Raw genomic sequence first — 22,910 nt, 5'->3', positions numbered from 1 at the left:
GGACACAGCGTGATGAGTGAGGGGGTTCTGCTGCTCAGCCCTGGGAATGCAGAGCTCTGCAGGGCAGGGCTGGGATCTCTCTGCCCAGCCAGGCACCAGGATCTGGGCTGAGGGATCCCACATTCTGGGAACAGCACTAGGGGGATGGCAGGTACCTGCTAAATCAAAGAAGGAAATAAAGGAGAAAGAGCCCCAAATAGGTAAATGAAATCTGAGAACACTTGCACAAAGTAGCTTTTTTTCTAACAGGAATGATTCTGTGCTGCCATACAATACTAACGGCGTCCAAGGCATTCAGATGCAACTTCTTCACTTAAAATTATTCAAGATATTACCAATTTATGCAGTTTTAAAAATGAAAATATATTTAAGTCTTTTACAACGACAACCAAAAAAACTGGAATTTCATTTCAAGCTTTTTTGCCACCTCATCGACAGCCGTTTCATGGTGCTGTAAGAAAAAAACCAACAGATCAAGAAAAGAAAAAGGAAAAGACAGCTTTCTTAAAATCAAACCTAAAATATTCTCTGTACTTGTTAATATTATCTTACTGTTTCACAGCAACAGACAATCCAACTGAGATTCTTATTAAGGAAATTAAAAATAAAATCTCCTTATGATGATGTTTTGAGGATTCTTCTCCTGCAGTATTTCCCCATTACACAAACATCACTGTAGTTTGCCAATTCATTGAATAATAGATACCGTTTTCATGTGTCATTCCATAAACAATTATTAAATGATCAAGAAGATATTTACTACATTCTTCTTTCATTTGCCTCAATGAAAACTGACTTTTAGAACTATTTACATGGATACAGATATTTTAATGAAAAGTCTAAGTACTCTACATGTGTTTAAGCAACATGGCCTATTTCTAAAGGCATATACTTTGTTGTCATAAGATTTAAAAAGTTAAGACATATATCATGTAAAACTCAACTTTGCATTGAGTCAGTTCTACATTTTTTGAATTATCGTGTCTATTTAAGTCAGCCTCTCCATTTCTGCTACATTTTTCATTGCAGTAGACTTTGACTGAACAAAAGTACTCATATTTTTATTCCATACTTCTCTCCAGTCCTACCTCTGACTCTATTAACACTGTTCAAAGGACTTCAGCACATAAAAAGGCATGCAGTAACTTCATACAAAAAGATCCTCGGAACAACCTTATGCCATGAGCTCACTACCAAAGTTCACTCATCATACACAAAATTCAGCATTTAAGTGTAAAATAACTGGTTCCAGCATATGCCATGACAGAAATGGCACGGGTTCTTTTACATTGTTATATAAAAAGCATATTGTATAGAATACAGCATTTACTCTGCAAAGATTGTGCATCACTGTTCTCCTCTAATATGTGTAGAACTACACTCCATTGCAATAACCCACGCTGAGCTTTAGTAGAATACTACACTGGCTTGAAAACAGTGGTCTTGATGGCATGCTGTAATAACAGAACTGATACATTTGCCTAACACCAATAATCATTCCAGAAAACATCCGTAACAGCACAGGCTTCCCAGCTGAAACTGCCACATGGAGAACACTAAGCTATTGTATAAACTGCATGGACGTATTTAATGTGTGTTATTAACTCCATTTTAAGTATTCTGTACTTAAAGGTGTTTTCAAAAAGAAAAAAAAAAAAACAAGTTACTTAGGTAGTTCAACAGAGTATTACTTTTGGCAGTCCCTGCTAGTGTTTGGAGTTAAAAAAAACCCACAAAAACCCTACACCACTGTCCCGTCTCCCTGGAAGGTGATTCCTGGAATTTCTTAGGAGAAAAGGAATGAAGAGAAGTCAAAATATTAAAGTGTGATTTCCTTCCACCAAAGCATTCAGCAGGAGGTACCATCAAGTACCGCTATCTCAGCTTTTGGAGAATTTTCCAGCTTTCCGAGAAGGTTCATATGGCACTCTGAGAATACTGGGTGTTTCTTCCATTACTCGGACAAGAAGATTGTCAATGTAATCCTCGAGTTCACGAATATGGGTGTCCTTCTTCTTAAGCTGCTCTTTATGCTTCACCAGCTCCTGCAAAACCTCTTCGTAGGTAAGGTTACGGTATCCAGCAGTGGCGTCGAAAGGGTTTCCTTCCTGCAGGTCAGTTCAGAAAAAACACCCCATTTCAGTAAACAGTTCAGCAAATTGAGGGGTTATTGCTTTGCATACGTTTCTCATGTGCATCTCTTGACAGAAGCAACTTCTTTCACACAACACACCCCTGCTTGCTCTAGATCTTTTCCCTCCAACACTCCCCCCCCCGGAGCAGAGACAGGTTGCACAGTTTAATGTGCAATTCCCACACTGCCATCTCAGAAAAAAATGCTCTGCTCAGTGAGGTGTACACACAGTTAATGACCACAGGAATGGCAGGTCCGTTCTGGAAAACCAACTATGTGGGAACCTTTATTACTGAAGAACAAGAGAAGAGCCCTGAGAACTCAAGCCCTACTGTAACTTCCGTGAGTTCTCACTTTTGGAGCACATTACAGCACAGCGTGTACTCAGCTCGAAATGGCATCAGCCCTCATCTGTCTTTCATATTCTATTTTCAGGCATCAGTGGTTCTCCAGGCCTTGGCTTCTGAATCACATAATAAAACTTCCAATTTTAAATTTCAGGTAAAGGTAAAAGGCTGCATCTTATTTTCACCCAAGCACTGAAACCAGAAGTGTGTGCTTATAAAAGACCTTGCTTGCTATAAAGCAGGAGGAGCCCAGAATTAAGCAGCAGGGAACATTATTTCTGTAATGATTTCTGATGACTCAGTAAGTGCAGGTATTAACAGAGATGGACGAGTTAGTCCTCTTAACAAAGGGCAACATGTGATCCAAACCACTATAAACTTGAATGTCTTACTCTGTGTCAAGAATTAGCTGTGACCTTAAGTAACCAGACAATGAAGAATTTTGAAATGTATAGCTGGAAAAGATTGTGAGAACTGGTTTATACAGGTATTAGCACCGCTAGACATGCTAAGCAGCAAGTTTTGTCTCCTCCAGGAATAGAGAAAACATTCAGAAGATATGGAACCTAAAAAGCCCTGAACCTCTAACGGGGCAGAAGAACACAAGGCAGCTTTTATTTACAGCAGAAGCATGCATTAAAAAATATAATCTTGCTAAGAAGCTAAGAAGCACAGAGCATACTAAAGCCATATCCAATTCAAGTCTGTGTAATACATATGTTTTAACGATGCTTTATCATATTCCTGCTCCATGTACATCTTTGGGGGGGAATAATTTATCACATTAATTATGCAAGAAAATTCTATTTAAAGTACAGCAGTACTTAGAAATAAATTATTGTTAAAATTAAGAAGGTTTTAAATGTTCAATTTGAGCCAATAGATTACATTTAAATGTATAAGGAACACCTATGTCCTTACAAAAAACCAATTTTAATGCAAAACATTAATCTTATAATGAATTATTAAGGGAAAAAAAAGGATTCTAAAGAACAAGATATGCAAGTTATTGTCTCATCTACAAAGTGCTACTGGGGTACACACTGACAGGCAGAGGAAATGGCACGAGATAAAATGAAGGCCTGGCAATCTCTGATCATCTCTTCATTGTTCTAATGAGGAATTCTGCTCTGGGAATATCATCTAAGCTACTTTCACATCTTTTGTCCTACTTGCTTCATCTTCCTTTCAGTTCTTAATTAGGCCTTAAAGAGCTCAGCTGCCCTTTCAACTGGCTACTGCTCCCATTTAAACACTGCTTTCAGAGACAGGTGTTGGCATCAGAGTGGAAGACATACAAACATAATTACTAAATAATATGCACAGGGAAGAAAAATAATAACTTGGTGAGGGCTATTACTGCAGAACCTAATAATAAATTACTTCAAACGCCTTAGAAAGCAACCTTGAATATTTTTAAAAAATCAAATGGTTTCATTCAAAACTAGGGTTGAGATGTAGTTTCTTCCCCCCCCTAATTTGTATTTTGTATTAAATAAACGCCACCTCATAATCCTGCGACTGACATTTAGGATAGCTGGTGTTCCAAAGGAAAAATCATCAAGGATTTCTTTTATCACCTTTAAATCCTATAAATAAAACAATTCACATCTTATTTCTTAAAAGAATTAAACTGATGCTTTTACCAGCAATAAATTACATGATTTGCAGTGGTGCATTTGCAAGCACACAGGAAGTGTAATTACGGTTACTTTACAGACAATGGCTGCAAAGTTAAATCAGTTTTTTTGATGTCGCTTTTTGTCAGAGATTAGGTAACTGCCTGGTAGAATTCAGTTTACTATCTGATCAAAGGCAGCCTTCAAATACTCTGACATCTCCCACCAGTAACTCACATTATAAAAACTTGGGCATTTACAATAACATCAATTGTTATTACAAATCATTTACATAAACCAGCGAAAAACAAACAGTACAAAGCCATATTTGCTTGTGAACCTTGTTTTCTATATATTTTAAAGACTGAAAACAAACCCACTTATAAAGATTTCATCTATGCACAGAACAAACCAGAGTAAGACCACATTTTCCTTCAAACAAAGACACTGCCTCAGATTTTTTTTTTGTCTTTTCTTCGTACACAATTTATTCTTGGTACTTTGAGAAAGAAGAGCATTTTGAATAATATCTTTTAGAATTTCTATTTTTCAGTGTTTCCTGAGAGGCTGTTCATTTATTATGTGTATTATTAATCCTGTGATATATCAGTTCATTATTTCCATCTTGATTTGCTGTCTACAGACTGTCCTCAAGTCTCTGATCAAAGTAACAGCAAATTCCTGTTTGGTCAATTAACACACCACTGCCTAACACAGAGTTCCTCACCTGACCATTACTTCTCTAGATTAGTCATCTAAAACACCCCCAAAGAAACAGTTTGGTTCTCCTTTTTCCTACTTTTTGTGCAAAAAGACCTAAATTTTCCTTTCCTCATCCTCACATCACAGGTAAACTGTGTACTGAGTGTAAAATTCTTCTTTATTCCCAAATCTACATTAAGCCTGTAATTTTCTAATTAGATTTTCTGGGTATGTCAAAAGAAAAAAAATCCAAACATTTCCTTATAGGAGCTTAAAAAAGAATATAAGGCTATATCGTGTCAGGCACCAGTTGGCATTTACTGATGGCTTTCTATAACATTCATAACTCACCGATTTTTTCCTGAGATCCTCAATGCCAGAAGGATTCACATGAAAACTGTAGGGAAAAAACCCAAAACAAACAAATATTAGCAGTGCACGCTTATTTGACCAAAACATCTCCTAGAAGACAGTCCTGAATTAGATATATAGATATCATTTCGTTAGACTGCCTGTGCTGGCTGGGAGGGTGATATTTGTTGACTGAGAGTTACAAAAATACGTCCAGACTTTTTAAAAACAAATTTTAAAGCTAGGGTAAAGTACAGAACATGAATTTTGTGACTTCTTTGTTATCCAAATTTATAAGCCATGTATTTCATGGTGTAAAAGCGGAAGGGACATAAATTTACAAACAAATTATGTAAAATATAAACCATGATTTTTTTTCTGTGGAGAATTTTTGTTTATGAGTTTTTGTGGGTTTTTTTAACATTTCTTTTATTCTGTACAACCTTTTTTCATTTCCAAAGCAGGCAGTCTTTTGCTCATACAGAAATCCCGTGGACCATCTGCTGAGCTGAGGATATGAGACAGAGACTGCGTTACAAGAACAGTCACAACCAGGAATCAAGTTGTGGCTGATTCCCACGACACCTGTTAGTGACAGTGATCCCCAGCAGCCTGCCTGCCTCGCTGCAGAGCAGTTTTGGATGAGGGGCCTCTCTCGTGGGGCATTGTCTCAATCCCAAGGCAGCCCCTCCCTGGCAGCCCCCCTTTGACACCGATGTGTCACACTCGGGATGAACTCCCTTCACTCAGGGCTGATCCCTGCACAAAGCAGCCAGTGAACTGACCTGCCGTGAATGAGCCCCTGAACACCAAGAATGTCCCTGTTTAACCAAGGGTGGCCTTAATTTGGGGTATCTTTCTTTCGGGGCTGTTTCCTCGTGTCAGACAAGATACAGAATAATAGGGCCTGACTGCTCAACTGAGTGACTCTCTGAAAGGTCAAAAAAGCAAGAGCTTTTCCCTGCCTTGAATGACTTTATAGTTTCTGTGAAATAAGTCCTAAGACTCTTTTGCATAGCAGCAGCTTGAAAGGAAAGCATTGGTTCTGACCATGAAAAGTTTCTGTTTGAAAATTACGAATATAAATCACTGGCAATATGGATTAAATTTTTTTTTTTTTTAAAGCAGTAAAAAACCTGCAGTTGTTTCTGTAACATTGTGGACATCACAACTGCAGTTCCAAGAGAGCACATCTGCGTATTTTACATGGAGAAATTTGAATACACTTGCAAAAAATGAAAAACTATTAAAATATTCCCCAATAAAAACCCCAAGCCCCATGAACACCCTTACTCATATTTTAAAGAGATATGTGGAAAATATAGTGCTTCTCGAGGAAGGAACAGGTGCTGAGACTGCATATAAGGTTTTTTTAAATCCAAGTGTCTGTTAAGTAAGGTGGGAGCTCGCTGGCCCCGCTGAGCCCTGCGGGGTTTCCTGCCAGTGCTCCCTGCCCGAGGTGAGTGTGAGCAGATGCAGACTCCCACCTCTGCACCCGGATTTCACTGTCCCCTCAATAGAAAATACTGTCAAATTACGAGTGTCTTAAAGTTAGGGGAGTTGTCTGCTTGGTGCACTGAAATTAATGAGAGCATTTATTTTTTAATTTCAATTTCATCTTAATAATACACCCCTGAAGTTACCATTCTCCCTTGATTACTGGCAATAATTACAGAAAACATGCCTCTAGGACTACAGCCCACATGCTGTACAACCATCACAAGCCTCCTTCAAGCAGCCATTATCTTGACTTCCTAAGAGCATTCTGAAATCACTGATCTAAGCAATCATAAAAAATAACGTTGCTTTTCCCTGTGTTACAGTCCTAGTTCATAGTCATAGTACTGGTTATAGTCCCATTTTTTCCTTCCCCAGGGGGTGATAAACTGGCAGGGAACTTCTGCTGTGGAGTAAGTTCATGTGTTCACAGCTTGGGAAAAAGCATCTTTTTGTTTTTTGGAGTTTTTTTGAGTGCATCTTCCTGTGAGCAGTGATTGTAAAAATCTAGCATTGTGGGATTCTGTCATGATTTTTCCTCAATTATGCCCAAACGACATTTGCCTGGTTTACAAGTTAAATAATGTTTCTTTCCTAAGGAATGGCCCTTCTGCCAGCTCACTCTGAGAACTCCAGTCAGACTGGGTTTCCCTGGCTCATCCTCCTGCAGCCTTCATCGAGGAGTCAAGTAATTTTGCACCTCCTGCACCCACCCAGACCCAGCCACGAACTCCCCTCTCCAGCACCGGGCAGTCTCACGTGCCTCAAGGTGATGGCCCAGGTCCCAGAACGACTGCTAACAGTTTGCCTCTTGCAGGTAATAAACTTTCTTTCACTTGGATCACCCTCAAGACAATTAGAAACTACAAGAAGGGGTGTAAATCACACCGGCACGGGTTACAAATCAGCTGCAGTAGGATCATGGAAGTGACAGTGACCGAGCAAGCCATCCAACTTCCACACTGTCCTCACCCTGCTATAGCTAGAACAGACTTCTCCAGTCTAGCACAGCAATTAGTTCCATCTCACTCATCTGGGAATCCAATTAATTTCCTTAATTCCTTTTCTAAAGTTATTTTAAAACATATATTTTTACCAGATTAAATCATATCCATTATTTTATTGCTTTGGATATAACTTTTTCTTTACATTTTTTCCCTGAACAGTAAAGTTGGTTTGAATTTCTAGGGTTTTATTAGCTTGGATGTCAATTTTAGCCCATCTGAGATGAGAACCCTTTCCTATCACCATGTTCCTGAGGGGTGAAAGCAATGAGAGATAAAAATAGTATAAGTTAATAAAGGAGACAGACATACTGCAGTGCTGATTCTGCAGAGTGTTTTGGATTACTCTTTCATAACCATAGCAAGCATATTGTTTTATACTTTATTGCAATTTTTTCTATTTCAATACATTTCACTAGAATTACATGAAACTTTACTTTTTTTAATAACACCTATTTTTGATGGTAGTTAAATATTTACACTGCATGTTGATAATTTACAGTTTGTACAGAAACTGCAACTCAGTGGAGCTGAGTTTGGGAAGTATCACAAGCTCAAGTTTATGAGTGCAGCTTGTAATTTTGCCTTTTGAAGTTTAATGGTAGTTGAAAATTCAAACATTAGGTCTAGTGGCTGCTTAAATATTTAGCTTCTGAATGCCTGGAGATTAAAACAATCTTTATGAAATCTTTCCTATAACTGATTTAAACATTTTAGTGCCTGAATCATTTACTCTGACAACATAATGAATGGGAATCAGACTCCTAAATTATGTTCCATGGAAAGTGTATTTTCTTAAGGAGCAAAAGCTTTTTACTTATCTTTTGCTATTCGTATTAGTTTTGTGATCACTGCACTGTATACTATTAGAAATTAAAATTAGGATATTTACATTAATCATCACTATTCAAAGTATTGAAATCTGTGTGAATATTCTGTAAAATACCCATAATACCAATAAGCTGAGGTTTCAGTTTTCTCCTTTAATATGGAATGTCTGCACACAGGTAATTACCAAAGCTCTACCATATTCATTTTCCACTGGAGTTGAAATATGTTTCTATTCTTACTTCTTGGTCTTTGGACTGATTCTTGCTACAGTGCTTATGCATTTTTCTTTGGATTCTCACAACATATATCAAAACCTTAAATTATTAGGATGCCATTTAAGTTATTACCAATGCACTAGAAAAAAAAAAACCACAACCAAAACCAAAAGAAACGAATAAAATCAGCTACAGTTAATGAAATTCAGAAACTTAGCCTTCCACAGAATATTGTTGGCCTGCTGTGCCTGGCACTGCAGACCTCACTTTATATTCTGAGATGGAATGACTGTCATGTCTGGCAGCTAAGGAAGCACAGAATAAGCATATTACCACTTCTTTTGCAATTAGATCCTGGGGAACATCCCTTAAGACACCTCACCACATAAACTGTTCTGCTCTCAAGCCTTTTGGAGCTCGTGTCCTTGGGGGACACAAGAAGAGTATCAGGTTTTGTTGCTATCACTCAGTTTTCTTAATATTATTTTTAAGCCTGATGCCAAGAGTGAAGAAAATGGACCAAAAAGCCTGAACTCTTTTTGTAAGACACAAGTTTTATTCTCTAGAGACCACCAAAGAACTGTCATACTAAAAGCTGTGCCAGCATCTCCACTAGAAGACCCTATTATTGCAGATCTGTAAGTCAACCAAAAGAAAACCCACAAAAAACCAAACAATCCTAAAGTAAAATTTTATGTTGAAACTTTCAGAACTATTTTTGAATGATTAAAAAAATAGAACTCATTTTTAGCTCCTATAGTAAAACAGAATAAAAAATTGTTCCTCATGTTTACATAGCTTTTGCACTTATTAATAAAGAAACTGGATGTAACTATTAGATTATTTTTTTTTTTTAAATAAGATAGAACAGACCATGCATTTTCCCTTGGGAAACATAATGTGCCTCATGCACGCTCTCAGAAAAGATTTCATGTGCCCTAATGTGCACCAACAGACAGTGAAAGCTTGAAAACATCTTGTCATGCAGCCAGCAGGATGAACTTTCCTGTGAGTATTCCTAAAACAGTCAACTAATTAGGAGCGATTTCTGGAGAAGCCTCTGAAAAGTCAAGATTAATAAATACTAGTATTTCTACAATATTTCTGTAAGAATTGATTGCTCCAACCCCTCCTAGTGATGCCCCAAATGCTGTGACCATTGCTTTGTAGGAGCTCTGCAGAAGACTTTGTTATTCTCTCATCCCATGCAGGGATCTCTCTAAATCAGATGGTGACAGACCTGGCAGGACAGACTAAGAATCCCTGCATGACTTCTGCTTGCTTTGTAACATCCCTGTACCTCTCATGTACCAGCAATGTATTTCTTTTGTTGAAATAACACTCTACTGACAGCTTCACCACACTGAATTAACAAATATTAACAGTCTACAGTACAGGAAAAGCACTGGCATGGTCCATCAATATTCTACCTTGCCTGGAGATCACACTGACTAAAGTCCAGTCAAATCTCAGTCGAGAACAGAAAAAATACATTCATTTCAAGAAAAGACAGTGCAGAGGTGCATTGTTCTTGAAATGAGGCATGCTAACACCTACAGAGGAAACCAAATTCTGAAAATAGCATAAATCACCTGATGTTGTTTCTTGACCAACAGAGACATAAATATGCCAGAGTGTCAGAACAGACTTTATGACTCCAGCAAGCACAGTAATAAACTCGATAGAGAAGAACATTTCTGAGAAAGGCATCTGAAAATTAGAACTAGTGAACTGTACTGTACACTGGATGACCCATTTGGCAAATAAATATACAGCCACTACAACCCTCTGCTCTGGTCAGGCAGCTTTTGGGGGTCGTTCCAATGGAGCTGTACAGGATTGAAACCATCCAACAGTCACTTATCTTTGATGATGGTGGAGCTGTTGCACTAATTACCTGGGCAGGGCAACACCACGAGCTGGCCAAGCTTCCTCAGCTGGCTGACCATCACACACACACACACAGAATGTTAATGTCAGTGGAAGTGGAGCAGACATCAGCTGCTCTTTGAACTCACCATGATCCAAACGCTACGCTCTTATCCAGAGCCTCGTGTTTTCATGGCACCTCACTTGTTTCCTAACAAATCTAATAATGAACTATTCGCAGTGCAGGGACATTGGAGCTGTCTGGAACAGGTGACGCTGGAGAGGCAGGCAGCTCTACCAGCCACCTGTGATGAGAGCACAGGGCAGAGAGGCTGCAGAAAATAACCAAATTCAGAAATGACGAAGCAGAAGGATGCAAAAGAGTTTAAGGGTTGGGTTGCTGTTTCTCTTCTGTTTCTGTCTTCTCTGCAAATTTTAAAAAACGCTCAAGCAGCAAGAGAACACAGAAAAAAACCCCGAGTAATATTTTTATAATTTATGCTCCAATTGACGAGTGACTGTTATAAATATGAGCATTGTTCATAATTGTTACACTGAACCCCAGTAAGACACACATTTCTTTCTCCTCCGCTATTCCATCTTCCACACTGGTTAGAATGTAACATATCTATTGTCAGAACTTGAGATAATATTAACTGGTATGTAGGCACAAGCTTTATCTTCTTTTCTCTGAAGTTTAACAGAATAATAATATTTTAAAAGGGTTTTTTTTTAACGCCTCTCCCTATCTGTGCATACACATATATGCATATACAGACACACACTTACCTGGTCTGTGAATGTGGATGTATTTTATGTACATAATTCTATATAACATTATACACAATGTTTAGTGGAAAGCTCCCAAGCACCTTTCAGTTCCATTTCCCAGATCTGGAGTTGGATCAGACGAGTAACAACCTGTCAGCTTTAAATATTGGCCTGTTTGTGTCCCTGTGTCCAGTGTGTAAGATCTCGGTAATTACCTAAACTCCCTTTCTGTAGGTCCTGTTAATTACCCGTCTCCTGTCTCACAGCACCTTGTTAATAACTCGTACAGTCTCTCTAAAAAGGTCCTAATAACACATTAAAATTAAAGATGCTTTTCTTTTAGCACTTGTCAGGTGGTGCAAATTGAGAAATTTTCACATCAGTTTATTAGCCCGTAGTGTGTGTCACGCATTGTCCCAAACAAAAACAATTGCAGAAAAACGATGCACAAGGTTTGGCCATGGCACAAAACAATCTTTGTTTTCCAGGAGGACCTCAGTTTCTTTAACTGTGTTCAGTGCAAAATCCACGTGGCTTCTGACTGCAAATTAACCTCTTGAGAGCCATGACAATAGCAGTGATTGTGAGAATGCGTTCAGTTTAAGGCAATATTAGGTCAAAGTTCCAAAGCAGTGGATTAAGAAGTAGGAAGACAAAGCTATCCTTGGTAAATGCTGGCCTGAAGAACACTGGAGATATTATTTGCTTAAGAATTCTTCACTGGCTGCATAATATAAAACCCTTGGAACTAGCAGATTTTGTAATATTTGCTAAAATAGCATTTTTTGTGAAACTCCTGCATTTTTAAATTGCCAGGAAGTCAGCTCATAAATATCTGTATTACACCTACACACAACAATAAACCCCCCAATCTTAACACTTATCTAATATTGCAATACAATATCTATAGAAATGGGAAAAAATACTAATTTATCCACTCAGCATTTGCAGGAGGTAACAAAATATCAGCCCCATTTCACAGATCTAAGTGATTTAGCCAAAGGCTAAGAAAAAGCCTTTGCCAGGTCAGTGATTAATAGAAATTAGGGGTCCATATTTTGTGATTTCCTGATAACTAGTATTATACACAAACCAAGCAGGTTTTGTTTTGCTTTTCCAAAATACTTCTTAAACCTTCCTGAAATGAAAATAAAAAATAATAGTAACAAAAATAAACAATGATTTTCAAAAAATAATAATAAAAAAATTTCTTTTAGAAATAAATCCTGTAGCTGTTGCTGAACCACTTCTACATTTTTGGTATCATCAGCTGCGAGACTTGTAGAAGATGTACCAATCTTCATTCTCCTCATGAACAAGTCAGAGTAGTTAGTGGCAGAGCAGTCATACAGCCAGCAGGAAGGATGGGCTGGGTGAAGGGCTATGCAGCAGCTCTGCTCTGCAGCTCACCCACCCAGCACTTCTGTTCTCCACACTTACTGCCCAGTCAACATGACCAGCCACAATTAATGAGGATGGATGGAGCTGAGCCCGACCCAAACCTCACCAAAGCCCCTGAACAGCCTCCCACTGAGTCTGGAGCCACAGCTCCACCCTGCCAAGAGCGTGACGTTCCCACTGCACACAAGGAGCACTTGGTCTGGGGCAATTTCTTTTTTTTTATGAGGGTGGGGGGGAAAGAGTGGCTGTGGTTTGAGTTTTCCTCCTTCCACTTTGCTATATCTCCAGCCTGGTCCCACAGGCTGCACGTCATTTCATGGTCACAGTGTGCTCCTGGGATACACCTTGAGCTGAATTCCATCAGACAGGAACCAGTTCACATCCCCAGGACTGCTCCATCACTCAAAGCAAGGCTTAGCTAACTGGGGCTAATCGGGAGATCCACCTGCAAAGCAAACACCTCACCACAGCAGAACAGTGGTTTGGGACACACCTCAACAAAAACACCCTGCCTGATTTGCTGGCAGAAATGGTATCCATCCAAAAGAGCTTAACAGCATGTTGAGTGAATAACAACCAACTCGGTGTCTAAATTCCCTGTATTTCTGCATAGTAAATTCCTTACCCAGCCTCATTTATTCTGTGCCCACAGATCCGTACAATTCTTTCTTACAGTATCACTAGTTCAAAAAATTAAAAACGGGACTCTCTTCGACAAATCCTCCACAGATAAAGGGTAAACTCAAACTGTAAACTTATTAAATATGCACATTTTGTATTAGTTTCTACTTCAAAAGAAAATAATTGTACAAGACACATTTGAAAGAAAGTAAACTAAGTCTAAAAGGTTTGCACAGAACATAATAATGGAACACATAAAAATCAAGAGCTTCTAACTGAACTTATTGCATGCTAGATACTACTCCATAATAGCTGTCTTATAGAAAAGGTCAAAATGTTTATTTTTTTCTTTTTGAAAATAAAATAATATCTATTTGTTTTATCAAAAGTTTATGTTTACATAAAAGTCAAGAATTAGTAAAAGAGACTCTCATACAAAGAGGGAAACAAATGACTACAGTCCTTCTGAATGGGCACTGTGATGAGCTTTTTAATTACAAAATAAACAAAAAAAAAGTCCATCTTGATTACCATTAAAGATTTATATTTATCAAGATCTGCTGCATTCAAGAACTTCAAAAGATTTCACTACTTATATCTAGCATCTGCCTGAATACAGTGTTTCATTTTAAAAAAATAAGATGCTATGTAGTTTTAATTGTTATTTAAATTATTTCTCTTTAAAGGAGCTTATTTAAATGGAAGTTTAACTTCTGACAAACCAAGCTACAACCTAACCTTCCTCTAATCCAGAGAAATCCTTTATTAAATAAACAGAACTCCAGGACTTCTTGTAAATATGTTATTTAAGACACTAGGAACTGACTTCACTCATAGAAGACACCAAGAAGATAATTTACTGAAGTCTGTGAGAGTTTCTAGCAACCAGATCTTTTCTATAGCAGCTCCATTTCAGTCCATTAATCTAATTCACATCCATGATTAGTTCTGTAAAGAAAATGATTCTAAGATTAAATCAGGAGTGCATGCATCCTAACCTATGAGTACAACTGAGTTCAGATACAATAAGATCACCCTGTTCTAAAATCTTGAAGATAACAAGAAACAATTTTTTATTTCTTTTTAAGGAACTACTCCCATGTAATTAATTAAGGAGTTAATACACAGGAAAAGGAAAATTTGTTAGAACCATGTTTACCATTTAAAACAGTGATTTATTTTCCAATCTTAAGATTCCAGTTTGGAGCACTGTAACTTTAAATGCATTTTCTATCAAACTTAAGTCCTCAAATAGAAATTAATCATTACCTTGAAAAAAACAAGGACATTAATATACATAAAACAATAAAAAAACCTGAATGCAAATGAATAAAAGTTAATTATTGGACTTTTAAACAGTTATCTATTGGGAATGGTATATGTGAGGGTGGGTGTACAGGGAGACAAACAGTATCTTCCTCACTAGCAAACAAAAGCCAGAAAGAAATCTAACTGTGGGTTGCACTTTTTTTTTTCTTAAGGGCAACAAGTAAAGTATCGATGGACAAACAAAGATTACAATGGATTATTTAAACCAAAGTTTCTTATCAGCCCTGGTAACTTAATTCACTCTGCTCAACACCCAAACTGCTGCCTTGTGCAATGACTCCAACACAGAACTCAGCAAAGCCACAGGGAGCCAAACCAATTCAAGAGAGGTGAGTGGCCATGTGTATGTCCCCATTTACAAACAGAAACAGATTGCACTTCATCCTTCCCTTAGACTTGAAATTTTTCCCTCTAAAAGCCTGACTTAGGGCAATGTAATAATTAGCAGTAAGTGTTCAGTGGAAGCAGAAGACTTTCAGGAAGAATCCATCCTGAAGCACAAACAAGGTCTTCCACAGATGATTCATTCACAGTACATATCAGTAATAAGAAAGTCACTTCAAAATGAAGAAAATATCAAATTACATTAAAAAAATTCCTAACTTTTACTTGGAAACAGACAAGCGATGATATAAAGGTATATGAAGCACGAAGACGGTGTTCCTCAACACTTCACATTTTCATTTATATAACATGCTCAAGATATCAGATTGAAGTACAGCAAAAGCCTACCTTGAAGATGGCAACATGCTCGTGGGCCTGAAGTTCGTCATAAACGGATTAGTCGGCTCATAATCAAAACTGTCCTGATGAGCCTCCCCGAATGCACCGGGCGATTTCAGGTCAGTAGAGCTCTCTGATCCCCCATTGCTGAGTTTATCTGACCTCCTGCTATCTTTTTTCCCAGTCACTCTTTCAAACAGACTAACCTTCTCCTTTTTCTCTTTTTTAAGTTCTTTCCTGATTTCCACGGGTTTGGAAAACAGGGTTATGTTCTGATCCCACGTGGCTGGGCTCTCTTCAAACGGGTTCCTCTGTCTTGGCAGTGTGGCAAATTTTTGGGGTAACGAAGCACTCACGTTGGTAAATGGGTCATTTTGTGCTTCAAGTGCAGCTTCATCAGCTGTGCTGTCAAGCTGGTTCATTTTAGAAGTATCAACACTTAATGTCCTTCTGTGTGGAGATTTTAGACTCCCTGCAAACAATCTGTCATTAGTGTATTATCAATAGACACAATATCACAGTTCATGACATGCAGAAAACCCATTTTAGCTTAGATCTAGAAGCTCTGCAATGGAGTGTCAGTTCAAAATTCTGATGAGCAACTAAGCTGTTTAAAAAAAATAAAATTAACAGCTTCACTTGGTGGTTGAGAAATGTTTATAGATAGACACTACAGGAAATTTTTGTTTCCTGTGTGAAAACTGAGTTCTACAAAGAAGACAGCTATGACTAGTGTGCCATTCCAGAAAGAGACAGTAGTCTATTGCTGCATAATAACCTGGAACACAGCAAAGTATTTTCAGTTCTTTGTATAAATCACATTTAAAGATCGGTGATAGCTTTCAACTTTTTAATTAAACTTATTTCTCACAAGGTGCTATTTTGCCTACAGACCCCTCTAGAATGCAATGCTTCACTGCAATATACTCTCAAATGAGAACATAAGAAAAAAAACCACCTAAATTATCATATATTTTCACCAAAATAAGTTATTTCTTATGCTCAGAAATAGGAATGATGAGGTACCACCAACTAAAGGAAGTAAAAAAAAAAAAAACAGCTCAGCAATATTTATTTACTTTTTGGCCTTGTAATTACGTCATGAACTGAAGAAACAGATGTAGGATGCTCTAACAGCAGGGAACTGTGATTGTAATGGTCATGAGTTTTACTTACCCCCTTCATCAACCGACCCAAAGGACTCCAGCTGACGCCTGAAGAGGTGGGAGTAGCCGACGGTGCCGGGTTTCATCTTCTCTGAGGAGACGTGCGGTCCTGTCAAATCTGACATCGAGTGGGCTGAGGACAACCTCTGAGGTCCCAAAAGGAAAGGTTTTTTTGGTTTGGATTTCATCTGGACTTCACCACTGCACACCTCTATGTTTGCATCAGGAATGTGAGTGCTTGGGATGATTGCAGACGACGTGTCCGAAAACGTCCCGTCGTTTTTTCGGCCCTTCATTTTGTCTTTTAGCTTAGCAAAAGGGGATTTGGTTTTGTCCTTCATTGACAAATCAAACATACTTGCTGTCATGTTATTCCTCATAAACTGAATATTAACCTTTATTTCTCCTCTGTCTTTAGTTCTCTTCCCTTGTCTGGACTCCAGGGGAAACCACCTTAAAGGAGAAAAAGAGCAAATTCAGTTGTGTTTCCTGGAGGCTACTCGCTAAACTCTGGTTAGTGAGTTAATGCACTGGGTCGGTACAACTTGAAATATGAAAACCCAAATCCTGCATCAAAGATTCAATTATTCCTGCACTGAAAGGCTTCTTTGTTTACATTTGTTTTTGAAGAGAAAATAACTAAGCAAGTAGGGAGCTCTTTAGTGTTCACCTGTTTTGAAAACCAACACCACCTCTGGAAGCTTATTAAACTTCATCAAAGCTGATGGGCTCACATCTCCTTGTGAAGGAGGATTTGTACCTAATGTTAATGATAAATACAGATACATTTTATTATGCTCTTTAAAAGAACACTTGATAGTGTTCAAGTGTTCTATATTTAGCAGTGATGTATATTAATGTATGCTATGTGGCAGCTACCTCATCTGGTAACCTTTTCTCCTTTGGGTTTGCTCAGATTCAGACACCAGCAAGCATTTTCTCCTCTCTCTCTTCCTTCTAGCTGCTGGTTAAGATTTATGTCAACTGTACCAGCAAAGAAATGTCTGAGACCTCTAAACAGCCAACTACTATTTCAGTTCTGCAGCTGCATCCCTGTGGATGCTGACAGCAACTCCAGGAGCATGAGGTGCAGAACTGTGAGCACGGAGGTGCATCTACAGCCATCCTCTCCTCTGCAGCTCACCAGCAGGATTAACTTCAGAAATATTTCCACAGGCTTTGGAACCGTGATGTAAATCCCCACTCCTTGAAAAGAGATCAAAGGTGTGATCATCTGCTTCAAAAAGCCAAGTGCGCTTCCTTGCCAGGTCCAACTAAAGCTTTATCATTATCCAAGTGTCTTATTCATTCCCTCTTGTGCTCCATTGCCCCATGGAAGCATCTGCAGAATTATGGCTCAATCTGCCCTCCACAGCTTCACCCAAATGAATGACCCAGATGATCCCTTCTCCACAACCCTCACCAGCAGCCCTTCCCTATTTCAAAGGGAGCACAAGGGCATATTCCAGATCCAGCAGTTCCAAAGGAATGCTCTAAGCCCACAGCCAGGAGAATTGCATGCACACAGATTAACAGAGCAGCTCATCACCACGAGGAAGCAACTTTTGAATGGGAGACCAAGAAATTAAATTGCCTATCGGCACAGATGCAAAACTGATTGCAGAGTTATTCATACATTATTCAATCCTGTCAAATACAGAAAACAAGGTCAGGAAAGGAGAAAAATAACCCTCAATTTCCTTTCATATTTCATAAATATTTTTAAAGGGGACAGCTGAAATCAAATTTTCAGGCAGAGATACTGTTATTTGAGTTAATACTTCTAAAAATGACACACTAAAGAAATTACAAAAGGATAGAGAGTATTAAGCCTTTTTTTGTTGCTTTGTGATTTTCACAAGGTTTTATGTTTCATACTGAACCAGAATAATTAAGATATATCAGACCTCCTCTGTCCTGGCACTGAACAACATGAATCCAGACCAGCAGACCCAGAAGTTCGAACCAGCAGGAGGATAATTAAACCTTTAGGAAAAAAGTTTTTCTTCTGTTGTGAGGTAACTGCATTTATGTATTTTAAATGAAATGCAAAACCTGAAATATGCGTCTGAAGAAGATGGATTGTTTTTCCTTTTAGTTAATAACGTTTCACTTCTTTGGTAACTGATTCCAGAAACACTTTAAGTCATCTACAGACTCGTTACAGGAAACACACACAACAGAACCACAAGTGAGTTTTCTGTGTGCTATATAATACTGCAGAAACGGGAAGACAAGACAGCCCACTTTCTTTAAAACTCTTATTTAAAAGAAAATCTGTTCACGTCTTTTCTTAAAGAAAAATACAAAAAATACACAGCCATAACGGGCAAGCCCTTGCTCAGAGAGATGCTGTCTGTGCAGATAAAAGCTCAAACCAAAAATCACCCTGAAACTGAGAAAGTGCTCCCACGATTCCTTAGGCAGACACTAAATATCCACATAACTACAAATAAGGCTCGTGAGTGTTTCAAGAGGCTTAGTAGGCAGAGAGGACCTCACTTTTTGACATTTAAAATTGAATGGCTCGGCCTACACTGTAACAAAACATTCCCTTTTCCCTCTTCTCACAGGTCCTAAACATTACTACTGTATCTCTGATAAGACTGCTGAATTTTCTTATGTTCTTACTTAGGAACTACCAAAACTCTAAACTGGTGTATGGCACTTGTTAACTTGTTTTAGAACAATATCAAGACACAAATTCTAAAGTTTTTGCTGTGTGGAAGAAAGCATCTTCTTTTTAAAATTAATTTCACTCAATTATTGGCATTCTTATTATCAATCACCAAACACTCTGTGTCACTGCTGGTGCTCACCTGCTGACAGTGATACCTCCACTTCATATTTTGAAATTCACCTCTCCTTCACCACTACAAATAAGTTCAGCTGGGAAAACACTGAAACTCCCCTGACCCACAGAAGACAAGAGAACGGCGTAAAGGACTGAGCCTCGTACCTGCTGGGACCAGGTTCAACACCACTGCTGACTCCAACAGAATTTAATCATAAACTCTTCTACTCCAGCAAAATTCCTCTGGATTTCACTGGAATTTCTATTTGAATAATGATTGCTGGATCAAATCACTGTATTAAAGACAGATATTTAATTTTCATAGGCATTTCGAGGAGGTTTCTTTGTTACCTTGGAGAGTTTATCTTGTTTCAGTTATAATGAAGGTTCCATATGCTTCAGCTCATAACAAGACAATATGAGAAGCAGACTCCAATCACGATTTCCTTCAAATTCAAAGGCAACTAATTACTTTTTTAAACAGATGAGAACAAATGCAGGCAATGCATTTGTGTGGAGCCCCACGTGAAGGAGCAACTGAGTCTGTAAATGTTTCTGATTAGAATCTGTTTTGACAACAGATGGGCGTGAGCAACAAATAGAAAAAACAGCGCTGTGTGTAATAGAAAAAAGAACTGGAAAATGAAGTCCACTGTTTGCAGATAACAACATTTCAGTCCTAAAATACCAAATTCCACTACACCACTGCCAATTTAAGAAATTGTAATGTATTATAAAAGCCAATAAAACTTGCTATTTTGGTTTTGTTTACAGTACTTTTAGCCACAATAAATGCTCCATTTGTCAGGCTGCCACGAGCTTATTCTATAGAAAGTCTGTACAAAGTAGGAAAATAGCCAATAACACACATGAACAAAACAGGGTGGCTTTTATGAGAGCAGATGCCCTTTTATTTAATAACCAAATATTACATCCAGTCTTGCAGACAGTCTTTATTTAAACAGACCTTGTACAAAGTCTGGCAAATTTTCCCAACTTCAAAGGAAGCCCTATTGCCTTCTGAATCACATTCATACTTCTTGCTCTCACCTTCCAATGTTCTGTAGGGCAATGTTCTCCATACACCCTCCAATTTCAAATTTTCCCCTATGGCTTCCATCAGAACAACCCTTGCTTCTTTCTCTCATCTGTTTTTGAGTGTGCTGATGGGCTTTGCCTGCCCTGCATGAGGTTCTGATAATTTTTACTTTTACATAATTGCCATACTCTGTATGCTGACAATTTTTGAACGTGCAAAGAGATGATCAACATTCAAGGCTGAACAGGAAAAACGCTGCTGACCAGGCAGTCCTGAAAAGCTAAACCTCTATCTGAAGAAACACGGCTACTTTCTAACCAGGATAAAATCCACTGGGTTTGGCCATATCTACAATTAGGGGTGCAAAAAGCAAAGACCATTTTTTTCTAGCAAAGACAATAACCACCTTCTGCATAGCATAAAGTAAACTGTGCAGTGTTAGCAGCTGTGAACCCTTCACCTTAGTAAAGACAGGCAGGAAGAGTGAAGGAGAAAACTGAAATAAGCTACTCTAAATGAGCAAGTTACCAAATCTTGGCCTGCCTATTCCATTTAAATAGCTGGTGATCTACAAGTGTGCTGACATTTCCAACACGTTTTCTTCAAATGTTTTTTTGCCTCCCCCCTTTTAATTGAATTTGTCCCCCAAATCTGCCATGGAATTCGACAGTTCCAAGTCATATCCCTCTCCTTCCTTTGAAGAAGCATCACTGAGCCAGTTCTGCTCAGCATGTAACAGGGACCAGGACAGGCTGACAGGATGGGCAAGAAAAACAGTAACAGCATGGGTAAGAAAAACCACTACATAATTCCAATTACATTTTAATTACACAGTTTAACTGCCTCCAAAACCACTGGGTAACTTGTCTACCAGTTTCAACAGATATCATAAGTCTTCCAGCCAGAACATTCAACCTGTGCATGACAGATGATCTCCTGACTCCTGTCTTCTTGCCAGTGCCAAAGCTGGAAAGTATGGAAGGAATTTTCCCACTCATTTTCCTGCTTCTCAAATACACTGCTCTGCACTCACTCTACTCAATAATTATCTATTGAGCTGATGTAGATTTCTTTTGCTGGAAGCATTAGTTTGCACCCAAAGAACTTTATCTTAATTCACAAATTATTGAAGGAATATTTCAAAAAGCCCCATAATCATCACAGCACCTGCAAGGCCTCTAACCTCGATGCTACATGTAAAAATCAGCATCCTGATCTGAACACCTTTAATCTGCTACACAGGAATGAGGGGGATTTTCTATACCAGCAAATACTTCTAAACCTATAAAAGATCATCAGAATGCCAGTGACAGAACCCGTCCATCAGCTGCCACAGGCAAGAAGTACTTCTTCATCTGACTGCTATCAACCTAGATACACTGAAGAAACTTGCTTCAGAAACCCCCACTGACACAAATGTCCACAGCTAATTGATAAAAAACAACACCCACAGCCCAGAGCTGACATTTTCATTAGCAGCATATGCACTTTGAAAAATGCAGAAGTACGTTTTGTGATAAATCATTCTGATACCAAACTGAGAGACAGCCCCAAAAGTCAGCAAGTAGGAAATTAAGGCAAGGGGCTGAGCACAGACTACATCGTGCATGAGGGGAAATTAGGAAGAAAACAGATTATTTATTAAAATAAGTGATGACACTCACAAAGATGAATACTATTGCTTTCTGGAAGCCAACTGAAATGACATATTCAAAGTAAGAGTTTAAACTAAATATTGCAGAGTGACATTGTAACACCACAAGACATATGGGAACTGACAGACATCACAACACCCTCACTATGGAGTTGGCCAACAGTGACTGGAAACAAAGTGATTAAAGTGGTCTTAGTTTACTTCTTATTTTGGCTAAAGGCCATGTGCAAATATTTTTATTTTAGAAACAAAATAACTGAAGGTATGAGAGTTTAGGCCAGTTGTTTCAGTTGTGTGTGTGTGCACAGACAATGGGGAAACATTTCAATCCAGATGGCACTTACAGTGACTCCGAATTATGATTTACTCAGAGGATGTGCATGCATTTGTTGTCAAATGTAAATGCTGGGAATATTACTAGATAATCTGAAAATACCAGAAGTTTTTCTTTTCTCCCATAACCAGCTTTCTCCTCTGTTCCTCACTACTAACCTTCCTTCATCTTTTTACATTTACTGACTGGTGCCACAAACAATTCCTATGGCATCTCCAGGCTCCTCTTTTACTTCTGTGCCTTTAACCAATTTCTCAGTCACTACTTTTCTTACCTTTGACTCGAGTGGAACAAGATTCTTCTCTTGCTTTAAGCATAACATTTTGACATGTTCTGTTACAGCCTGCTATTTCCACTGCTGCTGAGGTTTATCACTTAAAATGCATTTTTCTGGTTTAACTTAAATTTAAGACTAAAACTTAGTACATAATAGTGTGCTATGTTTTGTAGAAGCATTATTAAAAAGGCACTACTCATTAACAAGCTCTGAGTTCATAACATACTATTTC

General features: G+C 38.3%; 1 protein-coding gene across 1 annotated transcript in view; it reads right to left on the bottom strand.

The window, feature by feature from the left end:
* Nucleotides 1-338: 338 nt before the first annotated feature.
* RAB11FIP2 (RAB11 family interacting protein 2) overlaps nt 339-22,910 on the bottom strand; it is a 28,074-nt gene continuing 5,502 nt past the window's right edge. The window contains exons 2-5 of the mRNA XM_027897012.1: nt 16,591-17,033; nt 15,424-15,886; nt 5,154-5,199; nt 339-2,108 (exon numbers count right to left, since the gene is read on the bottom strand). Coding sequence (XP_027752813.1) covers nt 1,881-2,108; nt 5,154-5,199; nt 15,424-15,886; nt 16,591-17,033 — 1,180 coding nt within the window. The 3' untranslated portion in view covers nt 339-1,880. The remainder of the gene's footprint in view (nt 2,109-5,153; nt 5,200-15,423; nt 15,887-16,590; nt 17,034-22,910) is intronic.

Source organism: Empidonax traillii, unplaced genomic scaffold, assembly GCF_003031625.1.
Source record: "Empidonax traillii isolate 1590-97213 ecotype Southwest subspecies unplaced genomic scaffold, ASM303162v1 scaffold525:size621053, whole genome shotgun sequence".
Taxonomy (NCBI): Eukaryota; Metazoa; Chordata; class Aves; order Passeriformes; family Tyrannidae; genus Empidonax; species Empidonax traillii.
Note: the sequence above shows the minus strand (reverse complement) of the source record. Positions and strands in the feature narration are given on the sequence as shown.